Source organism: Anarhichas minor, unplaced genomic scaffold (genome assembly GCF_050575085.1).
Source record: "Anarhichas minor isolate MPS153535 unplaced genomic scaffold, ASM5057508v1 ptg000055l, whole genome shotgun sequence".
Lineage (NCBI taxonomy): Eukaryota > Metazoa > Chordata > Actinopteri > Perciformes > Anarhichadidae > Anarhichas > Anarhichas minor.
This window is the reverse complement of record NW_027466501.1, coordinates 3,552,378-3,576,468: the sequence shown is the minus strand read 5'-3', so window position 1 is coordinate 3,576,468 and position 24,091 is coordinate 3,552,378. Positions and strand designations below refer to the sequence as shown.

At 43.4% G+C, this 24,091-nt stretch overlaps 1 protein-coding gene across 2 annotated transcripts in view; it reads left to right on the top strand.

Moving 5' to 3' along the window:
* scube1 (signal peptide, CUB domain, EGF-like 1) overlaps positions 1-24,091 on the top strand; it is a 109,637-nt gene that overhangs the window by 73,546 nt on the left and 12,000 nt on the right. For both annotated transcript variants that reach the window (XM_076076072.1, XM_076076071.1), the window contains 3 exons: positions 2,087-2,203; positions 19,771-19,893; positions 23,234-23,350. In XM_076076072.1, the coding sequence (XP_075932187.1) occupies positions 2,087-2,203; positions 19,771-19,893; positions 23,234-23,350 (357 nt within the window). The remainder of the gene's footprint in view (positions 1-2,086; positions 2,204-19,770; positions 19,894-23,233; positions 23,351-24,091) is intronic.

The window sequence follows — 24,091 nt, the reverse complement described above, 5'->3', positions numbered from 1 at the left end:
AATATACAATAATGCGTTTATTTTGAATAGAAAGAGAACCTTTTAACCACGACACACACTCGGTATTACTGCTTTATTACTCTGGCACATAATCAGCAGCTCATTTCTTCATAGTGTCAACAGTCTCAGTAGAAAATACGCCAACTTTTGCAAGTGTGGTGTTTGATTTGATCTTCTCCTTTAAAAAAGATGTGCGGCTGCACACACACACACACTCACACAAAAACCAGGCAAAGATAGAAATATGCAGGGTTAGATGGAAGGTGGAGAGGCTTGGAGAGGGGGCTGAGGGGGTTACGAGGGGCTCGTCCAGCACATCAATCAGGCCCGGCGGTGCGTCTGTGTTCCCATGCTTGTTCTGGCCCCGGGGCTGGGCTGGGGCGTGGCCTGTAGGGGGGTGCTCTGAGCAGGACTGTGCTTACCCGGCCTCACCTAATGATAGGGCCAACTGTACTCAGTATAAATCACTCTGACCCATAAACACCACCTCTGCACACATCAAGTCCATTCACATGCACTTGTAGCTTTACACACACACAAAAAGTCTTATTGACTGTATACACCTGTGGAGGCACGTTGACCTTAACCTCACGTTAACGTAACAATACGCATTCCCACACAGTTGACAAAGACCCGACCTCGAGAGTGGAGAGGGGACAGGGGTCTTCTGTCTCACTTCTGTCCTGCCTCTTTCTAAAACACTTGTCCGTTCAAGACAGAGTTTGAAATAGCCTCAGAACTTCTCCTCCGGAGAGAGAGGACTAGACATGAAAAGGATTGCAAATGTTGAACACAGAGCTTTGACGGATAAGCACAGCGAGGAACAAATGCCGTCCAGAAAGCAGAGATTAAAGGGACGAAACCGTGAGATTGATGTTGTTTGGAGCCGCGCAAAGACACACAAACATATCCACAAACACCTTCCTGTTTCTCCATAGAATGCCACCGCCATCTTGTCTCCGATGCAGTTTGTGACTGCGTTCTGAAAGGCGATTATGCTAATGCATTGACCTCTGGACGTGGATGTGTTTGCCAGCCTGAAAGGGCTTTTCCTATTTCCCTCTTCACTTCTCTTAGGCACACAATCTCCTGGCGTTTTAATTAAATGGGGAAAAACTGCCAAAAAGGAGGGGCACATCCACGATTCACTTGTTGGTGTTGTCCAGGAAAAGCCTTTGAATTCCAAATGTCAACTTTGTAGAAAACAAAGAACCTTTTTTTGATGATGTTATTTAAATTGAACCATTTGGGTAAAAGAAAAACATCTAGAACTTCCTCTGGAATAACTGAAGTCAGACCCACCAAAAGACGAACAGCTACCAGCTGAAACGTCCTTATTAGGTGTAGTATTATTGAATCCCTTTCAACAAACACGAGTCAACATCATATTTCAGCCTTCTCAGCACTTCTCAGACCCCATCGGGAAAGTGTGTGCTGAGCTTTGCTAAAGCAACAGCGGCTGGCCAGGTGAGCTAGAGTTAACATGAGCTGGTGTTTGTTTTGGGATCAGCTCGGGCGATATTCACAAGTCCCAGCAAACCTTTTATCTGCACCACGCACACCAACATTTTTTCTTGAGTAAAATATAAACAGAGTTCTGCTGAGTGTCTTCTAGACTTACATCACTCTACCTTGCACTAACTTTTATTTTTCTGTCTACTTACATTAACCCTTTCTTTTTACTTGGATACAGGACCAACCTTTGAGCCAAAGACTTCTTCATCCACCTTTTTCAGCATAGTGTTTTTGTGTTCTTGTAATGACGCACAGCTGCCAATGATAAACACATCTTGATTGTGACTTTCTGTGTGTATGAACACTGTATTCGTCTCTGTATAAAAAAATGCCTCTACTCATGACAACTGTGTTGTGATGTAATTTCGTCATCTGTGTGTTGACAAAGCTACATGAGAATACATTACATCCTACTGTTTTGCTGTTTGTGTATTTTTCAACCGCATGAAGCTTTGTCTCAACCCACATCACCCTCCCGTTTCTTTTTCATGCTGCTTCCGAAGCGGGGGTCACATGTTAACACCCCCTTCTCCTCTGTCCCTCTCTCCAACTCTGTCCTGCCATCCTCCAGAGACCTGCGCCGTGAACAACGGCGGCTGCGACAGGACGTGTAAAGACACGGCCACAGGGGTGCGCTGCAGCTGCCCCGTGGGATTCACTCTGCAGCCTGATGGCAAAACCTGCAAAGGTCAGTAGATACACGAACGTGTGGGAACATGCACGCGTGTGCAAGCATGCTGTGTGGGCAAAGAGTCCCACGGCTTTACCAACACAGTCTCACGGCAGTTCGTGAAATAGTCACAAAATGCAATCTCTTTGTGTCGCTCGGCACGACTTCTTTTTCGGGACGACAAAGCTAAAAGCTACAGCAAAACTAAAGTTAGGTTTAGGCAAAAAGAAACGCAGCGTAAGGTTTTGGGAAAAATGTCTCAAACACTTTGGGGAAAAAACAAAAAACAATGCTAAATAACCTTCTATTTACATTGTTTTTGTGCTGAGCGTCAAGAAAAAAAGGCCATGACCTTTTATGGTATTGGGTCAGATTTTAGCAAGACCCGCCCTACATAGCATTCAAGCGCTAGGATTGGCCAGGCATCCGTGCTCTTATAAGGTACCAATAACCTGATTTGTTCAAGTCCTATACCCTGACAATTGAGCTATTCTGATCCAGGTCAATGTCTAACCTCAACCAACTGTCTCAACCAGCTATGCAGAGCGGGTCTTGCCAAGAAATGCAGTGGGATTCGTAGGTACGCGTCACTAAGCACTTTGTGTATGCAGAGGTAACCAGGTCCACCTGCTATGACTGGTATCTGAGTGATCCAGAGCCAAACCAGACCCCCGCCATCTGCTTCACTTCCAACCGCACAGAGCTCCGGTCACGGTCACTGCCGCCGCTTGTTGTTGTTGACATTGCCTCCGAGCATTTTTTCCTCTTCTGCCAGCCTGCCACTGACGTCAATGACAGTGGTCCAAAGAGAAGGCTGCTGCAGTGTGGGCCTAAACATCCCTACCATCTTATTCTAGTGTTTCGTCTTTCCAAACAGCCTCGCTGAATGAGGCTGACCTGTGGGTTCAAACAGTGGTCTTATTCTCGTCAGGACTGGACAGTTGTTCCCTGCAGACATACAAGCCAGTCTAGATTGCACAATTCTAGTACGTTTGCTCTTCGTGTTATCTTTCCACCATAGCTCAGCAAGGAAACACTGTTCAGGTGTTAGAGTGGAAATTGTATACTAAAAAGACATTAACTTTGGATGATACCCATAACTGCTAAAATCTCATATTAGCTTCATAAACTTTTGACTGCATTTTTGCAGCAAGCTTCTCAATATCGATACTGTAGGGTTGCTGTATTGGTGCTTTCACAAAATATTTTGACAATGACATTTTTGATAATTAATCAGTAATATCGATATAATGACGTGGGTAAAGAACAGCTAGAACCAGGAAAAGACACTTTTGCTACATTACGATATCCAAGACCTAAGATGATAGCCAGTGTCATATCATGATATTGATATAATATTGATATATTGCCCAGAGCCTATCTCATGTCTCTTGGGTAAAACTACCTGTGGTTAATTGTGAGAAGGGTAATGATATGGATGGAGAGATGGATCGGGCAGCCACAACCCCACAGGTAACAGACGTGGTCAAAGATATGAGAGTCGTCACAGCAACAAGGTGCAGGTCATGTGACAGCTGCATGACTCTTTTGCGCGTTGGAATTCCACGAGCATCGTGTGATGAGAGCTGGCTCTTTTAAATTGTATAATAGTGTACGCATACGTGTGTGTTCTGGATTGTGTATGTGCGTGTGTTTGCAGAGTGTCAGGCCGTTTTGAGAATGTGACATGTAGGTGTGTGAAATCCTGGAGCCGGAGCTGTCTCAGGCCTGGCAGGCAGACGATGCGTCGGCAAACTTTGAGATGTTTGAACAGTGAGGCCCACGCCTCTCTCTCTCTCTCTCTCTCTCTCTCTCTCTCTCTCTCTCTCTCTCTCTCTCTCTCTCTCTCTCTCTCTCTCTCTCTCTCTCTCTCTCTCTCTCTCTCTCTCTCTCTCTCTCTCTCTCTCTCTCTCTCTCTCTCTCTCTCTCTCTCTCTCTCTCTCTCTCTCTCTCTCTCTCTCTCTCTCTCTCTCTCTCTCTCTCTCTCTCTCTCTCTCTCTCTCTCTCTCTCTCTCTCTCTCTCCTCCACCCATGACATACTCACACAGACAGCACCATCCAGCTGCAGTCCGGCAAATGTACTCAACTAGAGGACATGCAGGACAAACCAGTCAGTTCCTAATTTGACACACTAAACACAAGAATGCAACATGCTTATCATAACTACCCTGTTAGAAAGCAACCATTAGATGAACATATTCATGTTTGTCAGTTCATTTGGGAAACAAGAAAAATAATTTAATGATATGACAACACTTTGGTTAAGGTTTGGTGAAGTTTAGGCCCGTTAAGTTTAAGTTTAGGTCATGGTATAGGTTAGAGTAAGTTTTTAGTTAAGCTTAGAGGAGCTTTATCCTCATGGTTACAAACATAACCGATGTTAAAAGAAACCAACGTTGACTGTCAGTTGGAAACAGCATATGATCAGCGGTCTCCCGCGCTTAACGCATGTCATTTTCTGCCGCTAGAGGTCTCTCAATCAAAACAATAACAAAAGAGGGAGTTTGGTGACCTGACGAAGCAGCATTAGAGCATGGGAGCTGTTGTTGTCACTGCAGTCAGCTGCTCCCCGTTAAGAATATCTCAGTTTTCATCGCTCTGGAGGTTTTTACCACAGAGGTCTCCTCTAAACCGGTAAAAACCCTGATTACAGCTGTTTGAAAAATCAGTGTTTCGTTCAAAATCAGTGTTTCTCCGACGTTGTTAGGCGGATGCAGCAGTGATAACCAACGCCGACGCTGCATAAAAAGGATATGATGGTACTGACAGGCGACCAAATGAAAAGCACCATTAGCTTGATTAAAATGACTGATTTCTCTGTGTCTGTGGTAAACATTTGGGATAATGTAAGCACACAACTCAACAACATATATAGCAAAGGATGTCACCAGACTTGAGGTCAATAGAGGGCTTTGTCACGTAAACAAATGTTGTTTTGAGCACTTTGCTGAAACAGTTGATTGTGTTTTCATGGGGCGACAGAACATATTGAGCATGAAAAGCCACATTCATGAGGCCAGCTGTTGGGCTCTAGAAGCCCCTCCAGCAGTATCGTCTGCTGACAGACATGTAACACTGCAGTTGCATGCTGGTAGAACATCCCGTCCGCCGCTCTGATGTCAAGTTCAAACCCAGCAGCTTGTGCAAACACTTCCACTCTGTCTCCCCGCAGTGATTTGTGGTCCTGACAGGACCTGGCATTTACAGTGGTGGAAAAATGAAAAGTTTCCCCTCTTGTGTTCGGCCAAGAGTTGAGTGGAGAAGATGGATAGTAGTGCAGTCCAGCTGTGCCCCGCCCACATAATTTGGTTGTTGATCAGCCCCCCGGGCTTCACAAATCCCAGAGCGGGAATCAGTGCTAAGGGGAGTTGAGAGACACAGAGGAGGCGGCGCACATCGATCAGTATCTATCAGCTGGGCACCGGGCAGGAAGACACACACTTCTGCATACACACACATCGGGTGTGCTCGATGCTGCTGTTTGTACCTCAGCTAGACCCAGACCATGATGTGCAGGACTTATAGGATGTGGGAGAACAATACCGAGTGACATCAGATCTCTGAGGGGAAAATCAAAATCTTTTAAAATTACTATAGGGAACTAAATATTCTGGAGCTGAGGTAGAATGTACAAGAGGCAACCACATCAACTTCAAGGCTGAAAGGATTGTCAGGATGTGAACTTTTACTTTTGTTTGGTAAAATGTCTCCCATTCACTTCAATTAAAGGTTCGCCCAAATTACCAAAGATGCATATTCTGTCCTACCTTTAATGTTGAAGTTTTGGTCTTATTAGTCCAGGTTTTGAGATATCTGTCTCTGGCGATAGGGAGGTGGATGGAATGATGTTTTCTGTCCTCATAACATTGAAAAATTCCTTAAACCGCAATTTGTCTTTCCAAAACCAATGTCGCCATTGCTCAGAGTAATCACTATGAACAGTTTTTCTTGGAATCAGTTTCTACTGAACAAATAGTCCCTAAGAACAGCTTGGTCCAGACCTGAGCATTGTACTGGCCATATCCCGCCCGTTGGCTGTCGCCGACCGGCCCGCGAGACGTCAATGGGAAATTAGGAATAAAACGTAAATAATTGTACATCATGCACGGAGTACAGCTGCATTGCTTTTATTTTGAAGGCGACTGCTGCTGTCTTTTATCTCAATATACGTACGTTAGTACGTTCGTGGATGTGTGCGAGCAGCAGCGTCACTGCAAACGCGCCACAAGACCAGTTCATGGCCTCTCCGACCTCTCATACCCAGAAAGACTCGCCAGCCTCCACTTGCCAACACTAGAATTTCGACGCCAACGAGCCGACATGGTTCAAACATTTACGATATTGAAAGGAATCGACAGCGTACAGTCCGACAGACATTGTAATGTATGTGGCAACAGTATGTTCAAGAAATCCCTTAGCACCACCACGAGAGGCCACGACCTGAAACTACAGGTACAGCACCAGTCTGGTCCACGGAAACCTTTCTTTGCAAGCAGAACAACACCACTATTGAACAGCTTGAGTCAAGAAACAGTCAGCGCCTCCTCAGTTAACGCATTCAAAACCAGCCTATGGAGAGAATGGCAACATCATCAAAGCCTACATCAATACATATTCTCCTCCTAGTTCACCGTCCAGTCTCACGCATTGCGTTAATACAACAAACAAACCTTGAGACTCAACGAAATTCGGATGAGGATCAAGCCACCACCTTGGTAAAGGGTCTCAATCCTCTAACGGGTACCTAATGACCTTTACTAAAGGTAATCTTACTAAAGGTAATCCCAATAATGGCAGTGTCGGCAGCCGGAATCGGGCCCGTGTATTTGGCTCGATTCTGGCGTGTAATTCATCCCGAGCCTCAGCCGAGTCTGCTCGACGTGTTTCTTCCGGCATGCCGAGTTTACACCGGAGATGGGCCAGGTCATTTTGGATACCTGGGATGCAGGTTGGTGATGCAGAGCGGACACGAACTGAGGCTTTGCTAGCTAAGCTGCAAAAGCAACAGTTCTCTGAACTGAAAAACAGAAAATGAGGACATTGGACAACAAACTAATTTATCAGAAACATGATCCCTGTCAGTGTTTTACTATTATATATGGATATTACAAATGTATATTTGTTTGGATCATTATTCCTGCTGCAGATGTTTTAGGTTGAGCTCATTTTAACTCTCTTGTTCAGTTTGGGTAGTTAGGAAAGGTTTGAAAAATGATATTGTGCAAAGTAACTAGTAACTAAAGCTGCCAGACAAATGGAGTGGAGTGGAAGTACAGTTGAATGAAATGGAAAATACCCAAGTAAAGTACATTGAATTTGTACAGTACTTAAGTAAATAGACTTAGTTACATTCCACCACTGATCATAATATTTACTCTTACCACTCACGGCTTATCAAAACCATACAATTTACCTTCTATAAAGAGGTGGAATAATATAGAGCAGGATCCAGTTCAGTCTATTGGTCCGGCCCTCCACAACAGTCCCTGTCTCTCATGTGGCTCCTTGGGAAAAACAATTACCCCCCGGCCTGGTCTGTAGGGTGTTCTCATACAACTAGCCTGAATTGTCAATTAAGTTTTAAAGGTTCACGCTTGTTTTTGACATATTGCAAATACGTTTCTAATCAAAGTCCGCCTATAGGTTGAGGTGGATGGTAGGGTCAAACGAACACAGGACTTTCACCCAGGAGACAGCCGTTCATGTCAAGTGTGACACCAAAAGTCACTTGTGAGTTGTTAAGAAAATTGTTGACAACCCATGCTGTGGATTATCCAGCGGGACAGGGACATAGATTCTTTTGAACTTTTATGTGTAATTTTGCAGTTCACTGTTGGAACAGAGGCAGAAATCTGAAATACTATCTGCATGGCTCGATCACTTGAGGTAAGTGAGTGTTTCTTGTAGTTTGGGCCGTCTGATCCTTTAATACAATCCAGATTTAAGGATTTATCTGATAGTCATCAGTAAAGAGGCAGACAGACGATGGTGCAAGACATGCAACAAAATCTCCCCGTTTGGACTTTAACAAGGGTTGTTGCAGTGACCTGGTCAGCTTCTTAAACCCCTTGGCCACCAGGATGCTCCCATCTATACACTTTTAAAACTGCTCCTTGCCAGGTTGGAGCCTATCCCATCATGCAATTGACAGAAGGCACGTTACCCATTCTTAAACTGCATGTCTTTGAACCTGGAGGAAGCTGCCAATTCATTCAAACTCTTGCTGTAAGGTGACTGTGCTTTTTTATTGACGGTGCCTGAAGAGCATTTCGTAAATGCTCCTGTATGACAGGGGGCTTCCTGTAACCTTGGCAACAGCACACAGAGGTTGCAGTGGCTCTCTGAGAGTTAGTGAATCAATATCTCCTGCTGAAGCCATATGTGTGTGTGTGTGTGTGGGCGCGTCGACTCCGGTAGCACATGTAATCCCAGTCGTGTTAGCAGCGTATTGTAGGACACAGTATGAAGTATAATTGCTGGCATTTAGTAGTTTACCGAACATAGTAGTTAGCGGCAAGATAAATGCCACACTGTGAGGTGGTCTCGTCTAACGTGCCACTGAATTGCTTGATAGAGACAGACAGCTCTCTCTAACTCTCTCCCCGTCTGTGTCAACCTTGCTCTAAAGCCTTAAAGGGGATGTGCCCCGTTGTGCCTGTCTATCATAATCATTTCAATATAAACTATGTAGGGCATGTTTAAAACCCACCAGTCCGATAAACGCCCTTTCATCTGCGCTGACAGACGAGTCGGTTCAGCCTCTCACGATGGCAGACACGCCAACCCGAGGAGGCGGTTCATCACTGGGCTCTCGTGCCGACAAATGGGTGAGAAAGAGAGAGAGAGAGAGAGAGAGAGGAGGAAGATTTTCTTTTTTTAACCCTTTCCAGATGTTTGATTAGAAGGTGCACGCTGGAGGAAGGATGAGTTACTGTTTGTGTGTGAGTCTGTTTTTGTGGGTTAATTAACAGACATTGAGGTCGCGTGTTAGTCTGTTTTGTGCACATGCCAAGCTCCTTGGAGGCTGGATGTGTGTGCTTGTGGTTGCGTGTGGATAGCGTGTGGTTGGCGCATTGTGATGTACAGCACTCAGTGTGTATTGGCACCTGAGACACGTCCCCACGGGCCTGCATTCCTCCTCCACCTGAAAAGACCTGAAAGTGCGCACACACACACAAACACACAATCGGATCAAACTAAGACAGGGACATGATCACATCCACCTGGAAGCTAATAGCCGTTTAACAAAGGAACGTCATGACCACTTTATGCATACAAACATGCACTTTGTCACAGTTGTCAGGTTTCCATCACAATTGGTTTCAAATTGTAATCCATTTTCCATAAAACCGGCAAAATAAATATGAATTATTATTATATTATTCAGAGTTTGGTGCAACAGTTGGTGGTGCTAATTTTTCAGTAGTATTAAACCAAGAGGGCACATCAATAGGATGTAGAGCTCCAATCACAACTCTTATCAGTGGAAAACAATGTAGAAAACATTATGGAAATATGACATTTGGTTGTTTATACATGAGGGACAGCGCCTGTACCATTTTCAAAATATTAGTTGCAGTACATTACATTGGTTTTAATCATCGAGCATATGTAAGAAGTCACGTTTTAAAATTTGCTGTTTTGGATTACGGCCGTTGCCATCTCGGCTTTTTGCAACCAGTGAATGGAAGTTACTTTATTTGGACTGCTGAGGAGAGACGTAGAGACAACACATACAGCTCTGGTAATGAACTGTCAATCACAAGGTAGCCCCGCCCTAAAGCATCCCCTGCTTTATGGTCTATTTGACTCTAAATGGACCATAATTTACCAAATGAACATCATGCTGTATTGAAGAAGACTTGAAACTAGAGATTGAAACCATAAACTCATGTTTACATTGTTTCCTAAGGGAATAAATCAAGTGAGAAGTAAAGTAGTTTTGCTGCTCTTACAATCCATTCTTTTGGTGTGATAATACTTATGTGTGTTGTTACAATTTGTCTTAGAGGTATCCTGGGGGTTTCAGATCACTGGCTGTTTTATTGTTGTGTAGAGAGTTTCCCTTGGCCCACATGCACCTGCGGAGTGTTTGTTATTACACAGAATCGAGTGCTGAGGTCGTTTAATACCTGAATAAATACACGTTACCTCCCAGCCTGATGTCCCTCCTCTCCGCCGGCATGACCCTACGAAGAAAACCAGCGCTCTCCAAGAAAACTAGATCCCCTGTACTCAGTCCGTAATTATTTGTAGAGGTTCGGGTTTCTGCAAATGTATTCCATTTAATTGCTTTTTACTGCAAATATTTGGGGAAACTATATTTGGTAAAACTCTCCACTGTGTGCAGCTCATACCCTGGAGGTATGAGTAGCACATTCCTGCAAGCAAGTCTCAGTGACAACGCAAGAGTTTTATCCCTGGTCGGTTTGTCTCAGTCTTTCTCTCAGGAACAAGGTAACCAGACAAGCCTCTTACATAACAGCCTGACCCTGGGCTTGACCTGTAGATTCAGGGGTCAGAGGTGAGGAGTTACGGTTCAGTCTCTCCACCCTCATTGGTGGCGGTCGGTTTAGGCTTCAGTGCTGATCAATCAGTTCAGCCCCTCCGGCCTTTATCAGGCAGCTGAGCCCTGCAGCAGCATCAGGGTCCCTTCTGGAGTCAGGTTTCTCATTCCAAACACTGGACTTCTCAAACCCAGCCCGAGGCTTACAGAAGAGTAGGCAGGGGGGTGGAGGACTTGTTTCCTTTGGCCCAGGTGGATATTAGCAAGCCTTCTCATTTGGCCCTTAGCCTCCTTCTCAGCCAGAGCAGTGTATGTGAAAAGTTCACATCCAAAAATATATAACCTGGAAGAAAAATGAATCTTCTCAAGGTCACCGTTCAACTACCAGTGGATTCACTTCAAATTCTCGTTGTGCAAAAGGCCTGCCATTTGGATTACTGAAATATTGCATTAAAAAGTGCCTGAATATGTTTTCTAACCCAATTTACTCCTAATCAATTACTCACATCAAGCAAACTTGCTGCTCTAAGGCCCTGTTCACACCTACATTAACATGAAACTTGGGTGATCCGGTCACAGGTGGACAGCTCTAAGTACAGGTGTGAATGCACGAAAGGCGCACTGAGGGTACATTGAAATCCAATTGCTCAGACCACATTTGGTGGTGGTCTAGGCATATGGCAGTGTGTACATGAATGTGTCCACATTAAGGGCCGCCTACTCAGACGTCCTCTAAACGGAAGTACATACTCACTCACTTGTATCAAATTAAGTAAGCTATTGGTCCACAAGGTCTGGAACTAGGCCATAGAGATATATCACGAACAAACATCTTTGGCAATTTGTGCTTCCTAGAACACGCCCAGGAATACACACAGTCTATACTGTTTGATTTCTTCTTCTTTTAATTCTCGGCGGCCTAGGCACAGGAAGTGCATTGCTGCCTCCTGCAGGTTAAAAACAACACAAATGGCAATTATGTACATGTTTATTTGCATATAGAGCGAGGAAGTAAGATCCGATCACAAGTGGTCACTGGAGAGGCAATATAATGCCAGGTGTAAACTGCACTTCCTTAAATGGCCACTGCTGGCTCCAAAAGACAGTTAATCCCCATAGATCCCCATGTTAAAATGCCCAACTCTACATGTACAAAGCAGCCTGGTAAAAAACAGCATTCTATGTCTCTTCAGCTAATATCCCCATTCATGACAAATGTACTGAAGGTGAATATTATTAATTCATATAACTCACCCGTTTCAATTATATTAAGCCTGAAGGTTACGCATCATTTTTTGAGTGAAAGGTGGGTGTTGCTGCTCTACCTGTCTCAGCCGTCTCAGCTCCTCCAACGACCCCCCTCTTTGCCCATTTTTAGAGTTAGGCGGAGTCATCGCTGCAAAGAAGGCGACGCCTGGAGCCGCCCACTTTGAGCTTCACAGCGGCTCTTCAGAAACCTATGGGTGATGTCATCGAGATGACGTCCATATTTGTTTCAGTCTATGGTGTGCATTGGCGCACTTAGAGCTGTTTACTTGTGATCAGATCACCCAGGACACTGCGGGTGTGAACAGGGCCTAAGATTTTCATGGTCTGTCATACAACACCTGAACCACAGCTGCTTCCTCTGCTGCTAAAGAGTGTCAGACCACTGTGCTCCTGACTGAAACCATTGCTACATCATTTCATCAGTTAACTATGGATTAGAATGCAAACATTTAACTTTCTTTAATAGTATGACTGATTAACTTCACAGCTGTCAGATACCAGCAAAGACTCTAATGTCACGTGAGTAAATATGTGCATTTACATCCACCTCTTTTTGTGCATTTTGAATTTGCACATCAAAGAGTAAAAATTTGAAAAATATCTGAAATATTGCAAAAAGGTTTTACTCTTGGCTGAGTTAGAAAAGTTTGTGTATTGATAAAAAGAAAATCTAACAAAGTGCAGTGAAGCACGTAACTTTAATGTCATTTAAGCTTCCGATGAAGAGTTGAAAACATCAGATCTGTGTGGAGCGATGAAGAGACTGTAACCTTCCTCACATTAATACATCAAACAAACAGAAATGTCATATTTTCTTCACATTTTGCATGTTTTTTGCTCTTTTGACGTTTGCCTGGAGCTCATTTTACTAGGTCATTTCATTGCACCCTGTTCTTCTGCAATTGTTTAATAGCACCCAACTTGGCTTATTAGCACCACGATGCTATGTCGATGCTCCCAACTCCCAATTGCACAGTAGTGGATGGAAATCTGTATCAGTTATCTTTTTTTCTGTAAATTCTGTTAAAATTTGCACAGAATTTGAATGGAAACGGTCAGACCTGACAGGAAGACTCCCTCCCGGCTGGTGTGATCCCATGGCAAGATGGTCTCTAGTTTTCATTAAACATTTTTGTTATTTCATATTAAATAAAATGAAGTTTAAATATAGAACAAGGTTAATACAGTATGATGTTATGTTTTCATGGAACATTTTCTTAAATCATTTCAGAGTAATCATTTTTTTTAAATTTCTATTTATAGTCTCACACTTTTTCATTAGCTATGTTCAATTAGAAATAGACGGCTTTTTTCAGTCTCTTTATTTCTTTACTTTGGTCGTTTAATTGCTCTAAAATCCAGCTTTAAAAAGGCTGTCAAAAGTACCACATGTGGTCGTTGTGAAACCTGCACATGCAGGCAGCAGCAGATAGCCAGTCTGTCAGCAAGAGATTCGAAATGTCTGTCAGAGCTGTGTGATATTCAGAGAGATAAACAGCTCTTGGTAAAGGGTGAAAGTATTGATCGAAGGCCGGAGCAACATATTGATCGTCTAGAGTAAATGTCAGAGATGGATCCCGGGAGACAGCCTGTGTGTGTGTGTGTGTGTGTGTGTGTGTGTGTGGGGGTGCGTGTATCCTTGTATTGTGAAAGTGACGAAAGAATCCTCTCCCACAAGGGCAGACAGACGTTTGTGGAGGAAACATTGAAGTGAAAGAAGTGTGCATGCTTTTTACCCTTTTGTGTGATTGTTGGAAATAAGCAGAGACAATGCCCAGCGTGTTTTTTTCTTCAGTCCATGTGAAGCACTAATTAGTTCATTAGGAGCGTCTTCATGAACAAACGCCTCAGGCCAGATGGCTTCTGGCACCCCAGATGTTTGTACATGATGACATCAAGCTGCCCATTCATGTGAACACTGATTTTACTCTTCTGCTCTTATACAGAGAGAGCTGTTGTTGTATTTCTACATTTCTAACCATGCCATGGCTCTATGGATGTCGATGTGAGTCTTTCAGTCTGTCTAAAGTTTGGTCCACTTTGATCTAGACTAAAATATCTCAACTGTAAGATGGATTCCCATGACATTTATTTCAGAGCTTAAATCCTGATGACTTCGGTTAACCCCTGACTTTTTATCTGCCACCACCAACCATTCAAAGATTTTACTTATCCAGTGAAATCTCAACAGCTACCAGATAGATTCTCTAACTTCTCATCTAGTGCCATCATAATCTGAATTGATCCGATACGAAAAGTGTATGACCTGTAATTAATGACATTCCAATTAGTCTGAGTTGCACCTACAGCCTTGTGGCACCTGTGTCAGGCAGAACATGTAAAGCCTCGGACAGTCGTTCCTCGGACAGTCGTGCCCTTTACATGTTCTCGGCAGAACATGTAAAGCCTCGGACAGTCGCCTCGGACAGTCGAACTTCTGGCACACAACATCTTGGTGCAACAGTCGTTGCACCAAGATGTTGTGTGCCAGAAGTTCAATGCCATTTGATTGTCATTGTATTTATTTAAGATACAGGTAACTGTGGATCTCCTCGCACAACTTCTATTCAGAATAAGCATCCACGTTGTTATCTTATTCTTCCTCTTGGCAAACCAGCTAGAGGTGCAAACACCACCAACTGGGCTGGAGTGTTGCACAAAACTGGAGGATGCATAAAGTGTGTGTGGTCACATTTTGGGTGGTTTGCGCAGACATGGGCGGATAAGGACATATACATCTCTTAGACCGAAGCAGACCCTCATGGACAAGCGGGCAAGGAAAGTATGAATTGGTCTTAACTGTTGAGGCAGTATTCTCAAAGTCATCTCCTTGATCTAACTTGGATTGTACCTCATTCGTACTTTGCTTTGGACAAAAACAGCTGATGAATATTGTGCTAATAAGCAAATACTAGCATGTTAGCATGACAAACTACAATGGTTGCAGTGGTAAACATTGATGAAAGCCCTGTTGATGGAGGTTAAACACCAGAGGGACAACTGACATTCTCGGAACTGCCACACACATCAGGCCACCCTTCATTCTCCCTGCACCCACTCTCCTGTGCTCTCTCTCCACTCACTGAACTTTATTATTTCAAGATGTGTGGAGGCTTAATGTATTTATTTAAGCTCAAAGCTTATTTAAGCTCCATTAAAGGTAATTATAGACCCCGTTATGAGGCTCAGCCATCCCCAGAGTGGCCATTAAGTGTGGGCAGCTGCGGCCGTTCTGCCAGTGTTTGTGGCTGCCAGAATAATTACGAAGCTGTGTCTGTCTGCATTGGGTAGACCCAGGGTGGTATCCACTGTTTCTACATAGGCATTAGAGCAGAGACGTCGTGGGCAGAGGGGGAATGTTGTGGACTTGCTCACTTGCCAACACGCCTGATTAGAGAATCCAGTTTTCCTCAACTCCTGAAGCTGTTCTTCTTGTGGTTTCTGTGCCATTTTTTCTTATCAGATTCCTTCAAAAATCACAAAATGGAGGAAAAGATCAACTTAAAATGTCTTTGTCTTGAAAAGAAGTCTCAGGGTTGGCAATTATACAGTGTGTGTGTAACCTGAAGGGAGGGGGAAAAAAAGCCATTCCTCCTGCTGTGTCACAGATAGAGATCAGCCTAACAGCTACTGTCAGCATGTCAAAGAAAAGAACAAGAAGATGACCATGACTGATTTGAATCCTTTGGCAGACGGCGCTGCAGGTTAGACATGAGACAACAGAGCATTGGAGGAGCGAAACTGGAAATAAATTAAAAACAAGAGAGCGTCAGACAGGAGGAAAATCACAAAGTCAAGAGGAGGTCATAGACTGGCAGTTGAGAGCAGATCTAAAAGCTTCTCTCCTGATATGATATCACATTTCGGGACGGTAGACGTACACTTAAGTCGACTTGAACACCCTTACCTGTCCCACTCTCCATAAAAAAAAAACAGAGCCTCATTTCCTTCCCACCAGCCATGCCTCATTTCAGCCGAGCCAGATGGAGGGACAATCCCTCTAAAAGGCCGCTGACAGGGCACAGCGGGACACACAGTTTACTACATTTTTACCACACGAGCAGCCACCTCGCTGTGGATTCCTGTCTCGGCTCCATATTTAGATGAAGAGTTCATTCAGTAGAAGCTCCCTGATGATACAGACTGAGATGATCAGACCAGGGAGGCCATAGTCTACCCTGATGGAAAAACACAGCGGCTTAGTTACTACTGGCTGTTTTATAAGGGCTCCTATCACGCTACACTGAGGGCCATTTGAGAGTGTGTGTTGACTGGACCTCTCTGTCCTCTCACCACCTTCCCTTGACCCTGTTAACAGTGGGGTCTGAATTGATCAAGCTACCAACACACTCTCACTCCTGACTCGTCAAATACTGACCGATCAGTGGCCCTATGGTGCTCTTCTAACACCTCTAGTGTCAGTTTTGAACGTGTCTGGGATGGAGTGTCAGTTTCCGCTCATTACGTATATAGTGTCTTTTCAAAATAAACTTCCAACTACTCCATTTTTTTTAGGTTTACTTTCGCAACAAAACAAAAAGGTGCCAAATAATCAGTCCCAACCCTACATTAACCCGCATAGATTCTATCCATTCCCGCCCCAAGCACGAACGCGGGCAGAAGTTACTTGTTAGTCGTATGCCATTTGTATATATTGTAGAACATTTCTCCTGAGAGGTGGGAGTCGGGAGTCTGTTCTGGGCAACTTCTGTCAGTGACACGATTCTCGAACAGAAGTAAAAAGTACACCAGACAATAATCAAATAGCGATCTTGAAATTATGCAGGTTATGTAGGTTATTGATAATAGCATGAAGCATTCCTGCTCAACTGAAATTAACAGAGGGCCAGTGAACGGATAGCACAAATTAAAAAATGTAAGATCAAATTAAATTCAAGATTACATTATGACTAATAACAAAGCATATAGGGCCTACCTACCCACATAGATCACAGTGGAAATGTCTCCTCATTAATATGGCCGGATAGGATGGCCATCAACATTGGTGCTAACCTGACCAGATTTAAACTCGGGGCAATTTACAGCCCGGCCTGAACCTGATGGTCGGGTCAGGCTCAATCGAGTTTGGGCAGAGAATCAAAGATCTATATTTTGGCACAAATGTCCACTTGGACTCAAGAATTAACTGATTAGAATTTGGTGGTCAAAGGTGACTGTGACCTCATGTCCATCTGATTCTCATGAACGTGATATCTCAGGAACGCCTGGGGGGAATTTCATTACATCTGGCACAAACATCCACTTGGACTCAAGGACACTTTATCTCCAAAAGGTCAAAGGTCAACTTCACTCTGACATCATAATGCTCTGCAAAAACACTTTTCTGAGCACCATTTACTGCCATAAATCAGGAACAGATGGTGACCATATTTCACAATTTACATTTCACTCATCTTGGATGCCCACCTGGAAACTGCGGTGACTGTCTAGATCAGAGGTAGCCAACACTGGCAACGTGTGTACGTGTGTAGAGGTTCCGCCTGTGCAAATTAAACAGCAGCGCGCGTATATTACTTTGACGATTGCTTTCACATCACTCCTCGCAGAATATCTCTGCTCGCGTGAGCAAAATTGCAGCCTGCGAGGAGAAAACAATGCTTTGAGCGCGAGGGGCGTCCCCTAGCGCGCGACTACTATCACTGCTCTTCTGCTCGCAAAACTTATATAACTGCATTTAATTGGTTACAATCCTCGTCTTTGGATTGGCCGGATATCACTCGGATATCAATCTTACATAACTGATCATTTGTATAAACATGGGACAGAGTTCATGATTTGTTCAAAAATGTTACAAAGGTAGTGGTTAGTACAAACGAGTCATGATGCGAAGATATGACAGTTAATGATTTCCTAAAAAATGTTGGAAGTGATAATTTGTACAAAAATATAACAGGTGTGATTTTGAACAAAATACACAATCATTGTTAATAATTATTGTGAGGAATGATTAACATTGACATGTGATCAGACACATGTATTATTATTATTATTAAAAGGTGATCTGTGCAACTTTGTTATTCAGGAAGTTTGTATCAAACAGCTCTTCGTAAAGTAGCTCTCTGTTTCAAAAAGGTTGGTGACCCCTGGTCTAGATCTTCTGTGATGCCGGGTTGAAGATGTGTGGGAAGGATCCATGTCTTAAAATTTCTAGTTTCTTTGCGACAACATCCATATTTGAAGCATTGTTTACTGTCATGGCTACAACTTTGTGTTATATCAAAATCAGCTTTATCGACCAAGCATGTTGTTCAGGTGTACAAACAATTCTCGCTTGTACACCTGAACAATTTGACCGGACGCCGGAGGCAATTCTATTATATGTCCTTATGTTTCTCCTTTTCCTCTCTCTTCTTCTGTATCTTGTCTCCTCTACCTCCATACTCCAACTTCTCCCCCTCTCTCCTCCTCCCCCATGTCTCTGTGGTGTCTTGCTGGACTTATTCCCCAGCTCAAGGGCTTAGGTGTTAATCCCTCACAGTTTTCATCACTTAGAGCACCAATCAAAAAGGGCTTACCCTGTGTAATCTGCTAGACTATTGTCCCCTCTCGCTCCTCCTTTGCTCCATGCTCCTCTCCTCGTCCTCCTCCACCCTCAACCTCTACACACCTCTTTCCAGCCTGATCTTTCCTCCTCTAGAAACAAAGTTTTTCCAGTGACAAATGGAAAACAAATCTTATCTGGATAGGGAACACTTTCTATAAAAGAGAGATAAGGAGCAGCAAAATGTATTTATGGGAAAAAGCCAGTGACAGACATGATTCAGCAGTTTGGGTTCATCTGAGGGCACCGTAAACTGGATGGTTGGGGTTTACCAGATCTGGCAGCAGGTTTGCCGTTGCCACTGAACATGCTGCCTCGGGGCGGTTACATTGGCCTTGTTATCATTTTAGAATGGATGCCTCTGGCTGGCTGCGCCACACCTGGACCAGAGCTCAGGTATCACGGTTTGTTTTACTATTTTAGAAATCAAATAAACGTTTAGAGTTGTTTTCACTGAGTTTGTAGATTCACCTGCAGGTTTAGGGTGCAAAACATTTGATGATAACTACAAATTAGATATAAATCGGTCTGAAAGGACGTCAACAAACTGGTTTCACCTCTTTATTCTTAGCAGGATCAAGAAACGACTTCGTCTTACAAGACGTTTCTTGTAGAACAAGTGCTTTTAATGATGCTTTTTGCTTCCCCCTACTTTCCTTATTTTTTTATTGAAACATTAAGATATAAAGATGTCGCAGTTACCCCTTTTCTTGGCCATCAGCCACCTTCCATTACTAGATCTCTCCTTTTTCTCTCTTCTCTCTGCCTGACTGCATTAGTTCCAGGTAACTAGCGTATCATGGGATGAGACAGGGATCCCTATGAACAAGCTGAACCTTCAAAGACTCATCCACACTGCCTGCTGGAGCCCTGTTAAACCATAAAAACACTAAATGTTCCATTCCAGTACATACCACAATGAAACACTGCGCCTAATTTGGAAAAGTCAGTAAAAAGATCATAGGAGAGAGAAATACATTAAAACATTGAATCACAGTGAACATGACGAATAGACTCAGCAAAGTCAGCATGTTACATGACACCAGAAGTACATTAACTGTTTGGTGTGCTCCAGGGATGTCATGCAAACCGATACTTCAACGCTAAAATTCTGAAAACGTGACGGTACTCATTTTGTCTACACTACCTAGTAGGTACTGTAGGTACACGGAGTCTTCTCTAAAATCCGGTTGAGCTTTGACACAAACCTGTGCTTTCGCTGATGGACCTTTCTGTTTCTCCACCCAGACATCGATGAATGCCAGGAGAACAACGGAGGCTGCGATCACTTCTGCAGGAACACGGTGGGCTCCTTCGAATGCAGCTGCCAGAAAGGCCATAAACTGCTCACCGATGAACGGACATGCCAAGGTCAGTGATCGACAGCTGTCACATCCACAGATTCTCATTGTGTCATCGGACTCAGCAGTCAGGTCTGAACACACTCAGAGGCAATCATTAGAATTTTCAGCGCTTTGGTTTTACTTGACAAAACTCAAAGACAACTCAAAGACAGTACAGTTAGTGGTGGTTGGTGATTATTTAGCTCGGTGGGGCTACAGGCATTGAGGACTTCTGACACACTAGCAATGTTTTTGACTGTTTTTTCATGAATATATTGAATATTGTCTTAACTTTATTGACATATTCCACTTAATGCTTAAAGGCCTACTGCTTCTCTGATAGTTACAGCAATGCAAATATTCAATAGAGCATTGCAGAAACAATGCTGTAACAGCAACCATGCCATCTTGCTATTGAATGCTCCTTTGTTTAGTCATCTACTGGACTGATGGACTCATTTGCATATTCAAACATACAATTGTAGAAAACTTTTAACACAAAAAATACTTATCTTAATGTCAGTAATTAACTGGGGACATGTTATGGTGATATCTATTTGTTGACGTTTTTTTTTTTACTCTATTCACCTGTAATGTATTCGCCTAAATGCTTAAAAGAGAAAAGGTCAAGCATGCACAGTCATAGAATCTGCAGTTTGACGTCCTCAGCTGGGTGAGCAGTGTACATGTAGGAGCCACATGAGATCAGCGGTGATGTTTCTTCGTCCAAAGGCGGATTCCTGGTTACAAGTCGCAGCAAGCAAGAGCAGACAAACACAAAATAATTTTTGTTAAAATCAAAACCCAGAGGCGTTTCTGTCCCCGCCAGCAGTGTGTACGTGTGTACATATGTGTGTCGGATGAACTGTGCATCTCCCTCAGTGCGTTTGAAGTCTTTAAAAACGTGGTGTTGAGTGTTGTTAGCCACATTACGGCGTCAGCGCCTGTTTCTGGCACACCATTGCCACCGTACCACGCCAGCCAATAGCTGCCAGGTTTGGTCCCATCCACTGACATCTGGACTCTTCAGCTTCAACGTGACCTTAGAATGAAATACAATGCTTGATTTGCCAGCTCTTTTTCTGTGCCGGTTAGCTTTTCCAGAGAAAATAGCTCCTGGTAGTACATGACGGTGTATTTTGCCAGAACTGGCACGGAAAACAAAGCAGAAAGATGAATCATTTGCCATATTTGCATAAGCAATTTCCCCAAGTTATTCCTTCTATTCTAAAAAGTTTAGAGAGAGTGTCAGCAGTTCGGTCAATGTCAGCAATCACTGTAAAATCACCTCATCGTGACCTCACAGAGGATCACACCAGCCAAACCAACATGTATTTCAGATCTGTTCCTTTTACCTTCAACAGCTGCAGAGTTCAGTTTACGTGCTCGTGGGCTAGCTCGAAACAGGCGACCTATTCCTTATCCCCACACGAACAGATGCCTGGAATATTTACCAAGCCAACATCCAGAGCCTTAACAACTTCCTCCACATGACAAACTCCATTATGACATGTTGTATTTTTAGTCCCTGTAAAGCCCCGCGGAACAGCCTGAAATAAACCAGGTGAGCTGAAAAACAGTAGCCTCCATTCCTGATAGGTTAATAATATCCAGTGCTGGACCAGTATACATAGTGACACACACGGACACAGACACTGAGTAACGGTGAATTTGAGCCGGCTAAACCTCAGTTCAGTAAAGTTTTTCCAGACTGGTTTATTAGAATGAGGTCTTGTCCTAGTTTAGTATGGAACTCATGTATTTACTATACTGTCCACTGTGATTAATAGGAAGGCCTCTTTGGTCCGCGGTGAGCAGCCTGTCTTTCCCCATAAATGAGTCATTAAGATTATGTATCTGTAAACCACTCGTCCCGCTGACCTTTGCAGCGGGACAAAAACCCCAGAGCTCTCACTGGGCTGAATTAAACCATGACTTCATCAGTTCATGATTCCATTAACGTGTTGTGAATCCAACAACACCTGTGATGCAGTTGTAGAACAGTCGAAGGGACATCGGCAGGTTGTGAGGCTAAAACATTCATCTGAACTGATGCAGAAACCCTCAAATGTATTTGAGCGTTATGCAAAGCAGGAATGCATTTGACATTGTTTTGATCTACTTTATTAATAAAGCCTTTAGTTGTATTTTTTTAGATCATTTTGTCACTTTTTTGGGGATAACAAGAAAAGGAAGAGACTGACATGGGATGGTGTTAATGGGAAAAATCAGTAGGCACAAGCGTAGTATAGAACCTGTTTAGACAACAAACTGGGTTGAAGAAGATTATGGTTCGGGTTCAAAAAGTGTTTGTGTAACTTACATAGATTGTGTTAGTTAAGTACGTAATTACGTAACAAAAGTAAGGTCAAATTAGTCACTGATTACTTTTTGTTTCACACAGGACATGAACAGCGGTCTTCTGGATGAAAGTTCTTTGTTTGTTTCACCCGTTCAACTTTGGCTGTCTTCGAAATCGCATGCTAACTTATTGCATGCTAACGTATTGCATGCTAATGTATTGCATGCTAACGTACTGCATGCTAAATGGTAAATGGACTGTACATTTTGTAGTCTTTTCGACCACTCAATGCACGTTCACACTACTTGTCATCATTCACACACTGATGGCAGGGGCTAGGTACCACCTGCCTATCAGACTAACTCATTCACACACAGCTACGGGATTAAGTGTCTCGCCACAGTCGCCCCATTAAGCGTATTAAGCATGCCAGCAGACTGTTCACACTGAAGTATGCTGAAGCAACAGCCAGCCGGTCTCAAGGCACCCCTCCAGTAGCTCCAGCATGTCTCCGAAAATGTCGCAGCAGCATTATTTGGATAAACTGACCACCTGTTGGGAATCTAAACGGTTACTTCGTCATCTGAAAACAAAATAAAACTTAATAAAATGACATATTAACAGCTTTTAGCCTGGCTCAAAATCTCACAAGACTGACGACTTATCTCAAGGCACCCACACACAATGCATTGTGGGGCACTTGAGTCAATGCTTGCTTATGTAGTATACAGCCGGGCATTTCTTGTGTACACAGAATCCACATATGTTGCTGTGTGAACGCACTCCATTCTTCATTTGTTCTCATACTTTGTATGAATAGCATGTTAGTATACAATTTCGAACGAAGCCTTTCTTTATACTAATGTTACGTCACTTGAGTTCCTTAGCGACAGCCCATTGCATTACTTTTTTGTATGTTTAAGTACGAACAGTGGATGATAATGGCCAGATGTATGGATATGAACAGGAAAACCACTATCAGTAAATGAAGCCTAATTTGATGAGTCGCTGATGATGATGTCTCCAGTATTTCTCACCAGTCGTGTATCTTTCCGGTCTCCCTCAGACATCGACGAATGCTCCTTTGAAAGAACCTGTGACCACACCTGCGTCAACTACCCCGGCAGCTTCGAGTGCCTGTGCCGCAAAGGCCACATCCTGTACGGCCTCACTCACTGTGGAGGTGAGAGTCCGCTCAGATCCGTCACCGCTACTGCAAACTGGGCTGGAACTAGCTGTTTGACTCAGTCGAAGCATGTGTGTGTTCGTGTGTGTGTGTGTGTGCGTCTGAAAAGGGAGTGTGAAGGTGAGGGATCACTGAGCGGGTGCAGACTGCTGCTGCTGAAAACACTCTCACAGCTCAGTTCCTCTGAGTAACTTCTAGCTGAGTTTTCTGCGTGTGTAATGAGTAATGTCATTGTATGCATACAGTGTGAGTCTGTGTGTTGGTTTGTCTGCTGGATGTATCTGTATCAACAGATTCATACACTCAGTTGCCAGGTACAGCTAAAATGATACAGTCTAATACAACAATCCTGCAGTAAATCCTCCCTAAGATTCTAATGGTTGTGCTGAAACTGTTTTAGAGAACTTTTGATTCAAATGTCTGATCATTTCGGAGGCTTCTACGGAAGCCCTGAGAGTAAAGTATCTCTTTCTAATTCTGACAGTTTTTTCTCTTCTGTTTGTGACTTGATAACAGGTGAAAAAGGTTTTGCAAGGATTCAATTATTTGTCACGATCAGTTTTGTTTGATCGTTTTTGTCGTTGTAATACTCATTTTGGCCACAAGAGTGAAAGTGAAAGCATTCATGTATGCCTCCAGGTCCGTTTTAATTTCTCCGTGCACTCTGAGACACAAGGTATCTATATTGCGTGTTAGCAAGTTATGTAAATTAAAGCTCACCTTAAAGAAAACATGAAT